This window comes from Malaclemys terrapin, chromosome 5, assembly GCF_027887155.1.
Source record: "Malaclemys terrapin pileata isolate rMalTer1 chromosome 5, rMalTer1.hap1, whole genome shotgun sequence".
NCBI classification, from domain to species: domain Eukaryota; kingdom Metazoa; phylum Chordata; order Testudines; family Emydidae; genus Malaclemys; species Malaclemys terrapin.
This window is the reverse complement of record NC_071509.1, coordinates 133126988-133131021: the sequence shown is the minus strand read 5'-3', so window position 1 is coordinate 133131021 and position 4034 is coordinate 133126988. Positions and strand designations below refer to the sequence as shown.

Below are 4034 nucleotides of genomic sequence, written 5' to 3'. Positions count from 1 at the left end.
CATTCAGGCCCTAGTCTGTAGCAGTGCATGGGATTCTTCCGTCCTAAGTGCAGAACTCTGCACTTGTCCTTGTTGACATGACCAATAGCTGCTCCCCTCAGGAGAAAGGAGCTGGGTGAGTGGGGCACTCATGAAGCAATGAAAGCAAACTCTTACCCTACCACAGGCCTGCACAACTTGTAAAGCGGCCATATTACTCCAAAGAAAACAGCTGAGGGCCAAAACCCCCCAAGTGCCACCCACCGCCCCCCCCAGCACCACCCAGATGCTCCCAGCACCACCCAGTCCCCCCAAAACACAACCCCCCCAGCACCACCCACCCGCCCCACAGAAACAACCCCCCCCAGCGCCGCTGAAACACACACCCCCAGGGCCACCTGCCCCACGGAAACAAACCCTCCTTCCCCTGCGCCGCCCCACCGAAACAGCAGTATTGAACCTCGGTCATTTGTTATAGCGGGTCCTTAATGTAGTATAGTTAAGGTAAAGGAAAAATTTGTAATCAGTTGCCCTGTTGAATGAATGAGGTGTGAATGGGGCAGGCGGGGAAGGCAGGCACCTCCAGACAGCTGCAACCCTTGGAGAGGCATGGACGATGTAGTGAATCTGTGCCTATGGGGCTAACACTTCCTTCTGGGAATATCCTCCATGAAACGCAGGTAGGATGGAACCAGGTAAAGGGACACGGCGCTTTTACAAACGTCTACAGTTAAGCACCCCTGCCCCCAGCTAGAGCATGCACGTATATATAAAGCAAGTGTCTTCTCTGCTCCTTTCCCTTGGCGCTGTCTTGTTTCCTAGAACAGCAAAGAATCATTATGTGCCTGATCTTGCAGGATGCTTTAAGCACATGCGTAGTCTCAAGGCAAGTTAAGCAAACGTGCAAGTCCTTGCAGCTTTCATAGCCACAAACCACTTTCCGATGCTGAATTTCCCGTCACAATGAGGTGTGCAGATGATGAGTTTAAATATTGCAACTCTGGACCCAAGAGTCTGTTAAATGCAGACAAACATTAAATAAAACAGGAAAGGGGATGAAGCTTGGAGGCAGGTGTGTATCCGACCAATTCCCACCCACACCAGCCTTTCCCCGGGGTCCTACTGGGACAGATACATGGACATGAACACTTAACGGAGTTGAAGACTCAAACCACTTTTAATCAGAAAATATTTATTTTATGTGCAACTCCCGCCATTCTTACAATTACTGCGTTTTAGTCCAGTACAATTTGTAATACCACTTGTACACAGACCATGACAGTATGTCATACAATGCAGACATAAAATGTCCAAGGGTGTTCAGAACGTTACTGTTCTTAAACCTTCAGCATAAATACCAAATATTTAAATTGCATAGAAATAATTTAACACGTCAAAACAGAGCCCTAAAGAGTTCGCAGAAACGACAACTAGTGACTGGAAGCCACATTTTTATAAAGATTGCTTTTCTATGAAAGGAGAACAGCTGCTAGTCTCTGTCACCTAACCAAGCAAATGATTCTGTGTCCCAGGGACATGCGCCTTGGCAACACATTTCACAACCCAGCAGGCATCGTGCACATGCCCCATGTGAAAGGCACAGCTCCACAGTACTCCCACCGTGAGCTGCTCAGGGGATCCGAGGGGAGGGGCTATTTGGATTGTGTATTAGATTAATCACAAGCCAACTCTTGAACCACTACTGCAGCATTATCCCTTCAGGTGATCCGGAAGATCTAAGGTGCTTAACAAAAAAGCTACCTAGCCATTGAAGAGCGATACAGAGATGAATTAATAAATATATAAATAAGCCCAGGTTGTAATAACTCAGTGGAACGCGTGGAAGTTGAATGGAGCGCAGGCTGGTCTATCAGACCTTCAAAAGAAGAGAGTTCATCATGGCTAGTTGTCCAGCCTCGGGCTCCCATTGTCTCTCACACTGGTTTCCCCTTGTACACAGACGTAGTTTCTGTTGTAGTTCCTTGTTCATGTTCTCTTCTCCCCTCACAGCTTGGTCGATTGACTGCAACAGTCAGAGAACAGAACACACGTTACAAGTGCCATTCCCTGTGCACTAGCCTCCAGCTGCCCTCCGTGGGCGCTGTGTGTGTCACAAGGAATAGGGACGGCGCTGATACATCTCATCAATGGCATTTAGTGGCAGGGACCCCACCAGGCACAGGTAGCACCGGGTTAATTGGGAGGAGTACAGACACTTATTTAAACTCGTTTTCCTACATGACACCTGGGCTTAGTTTCTCCCCCTATAATGGAGCTGGACGGATTGGCCCAGCTTGGCCCCGCGGTTTGTAATGAGAAGTATCCACCGGTTAAGACTCAGTGGCCCATCTCGCCCCTTGTCCCTGCGACACGGACACCTGCTGCAGACCGAGTCTGCTGCCCGCGCTCCCATGACACGGGACAACGGGCGTTAGAGCTGCACCCACGGGCCGCTGGCACAACACAAACAGACACACCCCCCGGGCACGTACCTGTTCAGGATCTTGTTGATGACAATTTTGACCCAGCGCGCGGTGGGCTCCAGACAGACTTTCTTGCCGTGTTTCGTGGTGGCTCTGCGGGGAGGCGGAGGGGAGAGCGGGGTGAGCGGGGGGTTGGCGGGGCGGGGAGGGGGGCGCAGGCTGGGGGTGGGCAGCAGGGCCCCGACACTTACATGACTTCTGGCACCCCGCAGTGGGGCCCCTCGGGGATCAGCTCCACGTTGGCGATGCGCTTGGGGTGGATCACCGCCGTCTCGGTCTGCAGGCACTGGCACCGCAGCTCGCCGGCCATGGGGGCACCTGCCCGGGGAGGGGGAGAAAGACTCAGCTCCTGCCGGCGGCCAGATACTCTGCAGGGGGGCGGACCCGGGACACCGCTCGCCCCACGCCCTGGGTCCGACCCATGCCCCCGGCCCGGGCCTTCCCCGCATCCGGCCGGCTCTCGGACACCTGGGTCCCTTCCATCCCCCGGGACTCCCCGCATCCGGCCGGCTCTCGGACACCTGGGTCCCTTCCATCCTTCCCGGGACTCCCCGGACCCGGCCGGCTCTCGGACACCTGGGTCCCTTCCATCCCCCGGGACTCCCCGTACCCGGCCGGCTCTCGGACACCTGGGTCCGATCCGTCCTTCTAAGCCCCAGTGGGAAGCGAGACTCCCCCAGGCCGGGTCCCGGGGCCACCCCGGCGCAGCGAGCCCCTTACCCCGGCACAGCGCGTCGCAGGCCAGCAGCAGCAGCAGCAGGGGGCTGCCGGGGGCGAAGCTCCGGGGGCGGCTCATGGTCCGGGCTGGCGGCGGAGGCTGGTGCTGGGGATCTGGGCTTGGCTCAGCTCTGAGCCTCCGCAGCGCCCCGCAGCCGCTTTTATCCCCGCGGGGACCCGGCCGGGACATTCCCGGGGCAGAGGGGGCGGAGCGGCCGGAGAAATCCGCTTCAGCCGGGCCCCGCCTGCCCCGGCCCCGCGCCAAGGGCTGGGCTCGGGGATCCCGCCTGGAGCCACCAGGGCGCCCGGAGCGGAGCGGCCGCAGCTGCCGGCTCCTCAGCCAGGGGACAAAGCGCTGGGAGCTGGGGGGGGGGGGGGGCGGGGGGCGCTGCTTTAGCTCCATGGGGAGAGGCAGCGGCTGCCCCTGCAGCTCCCCGGTGTTTGCAGCTGCCTCTTCCCAGAGCACAGCGCCCAGCTTGCCGGCTCCAGCAGCTGCCCTGCAGGGAGGGGGGTTTGGGGCTTCAGGGCAAGGCGCATCCCAAGACCCCGCTCCCTGCAGGGCTGAAGCCCCAAGCCCTGAGGCGCCTCCTGTGGGGCTGAAGGTCTGAGCCCCGGCAGGTGCGACCTGGCTCTTGAACTTCTGAAGATTGGCACATGCAGCTGGAAGGGTCGGACAGTTTGGCCCCTGTCCTAGCCAGGGAATCGCCCTGGGGGAGGGGGAGGGGACGGGAACTGGGCGCAGCCACCAACCTGGGGGGTCTGAAATATGCACAGTCCTGTGATTTCTAAGCTTGGGGGGGGGGGGGGGAATGAAGACATAGTTCAGCCCAGAATCCTGCTGGAGTTTGTGTCCTT

At 57.9% G+C, this 4034-nt stretch overlaps 1 protein-coding gene across 2 annotated transcripts; it reads right to left on the bottom strand.

Moving 5' to 3' along the window:
- Positions 1–1151: 1151 nt before the first annotated feature.
- LOC128838365 (growth-regulated alpha protein-like) lies at positions 1152–3418 on the bottom strand. 2 transcript variants are annotated; one of them, XM_054030489.1, is made up of 4 exons: positions 3183–3408; positions 2654–2780; positions 2472–2555; positions 1152–2002 (listed from the first exon to the last, which is right to left on the bottom strand). In XM_054030489.1, exons 1-4 carry the CDS (start codon positions 3367–3369, stop codon positions 1984–1986), a joined length of 417 nt encoding a protein of 138 aa, XP_053886464.1. In that variant the 5' UTR covers positions 3370–3408; the 3' UTR covers positions 1152–1983. The 2 variants fall into 2 exon arrangements, with proteins under 2 accessions (XP_053886464.1, XP_053886463.1); XM_054030488.1 differs by lacking the exon at positions 1152–2002 and having other exon boundaries at positions 2009–2555; positions 3183–3418.
- Positions 3419–4034: the final 616 nt, after the last annotated feature.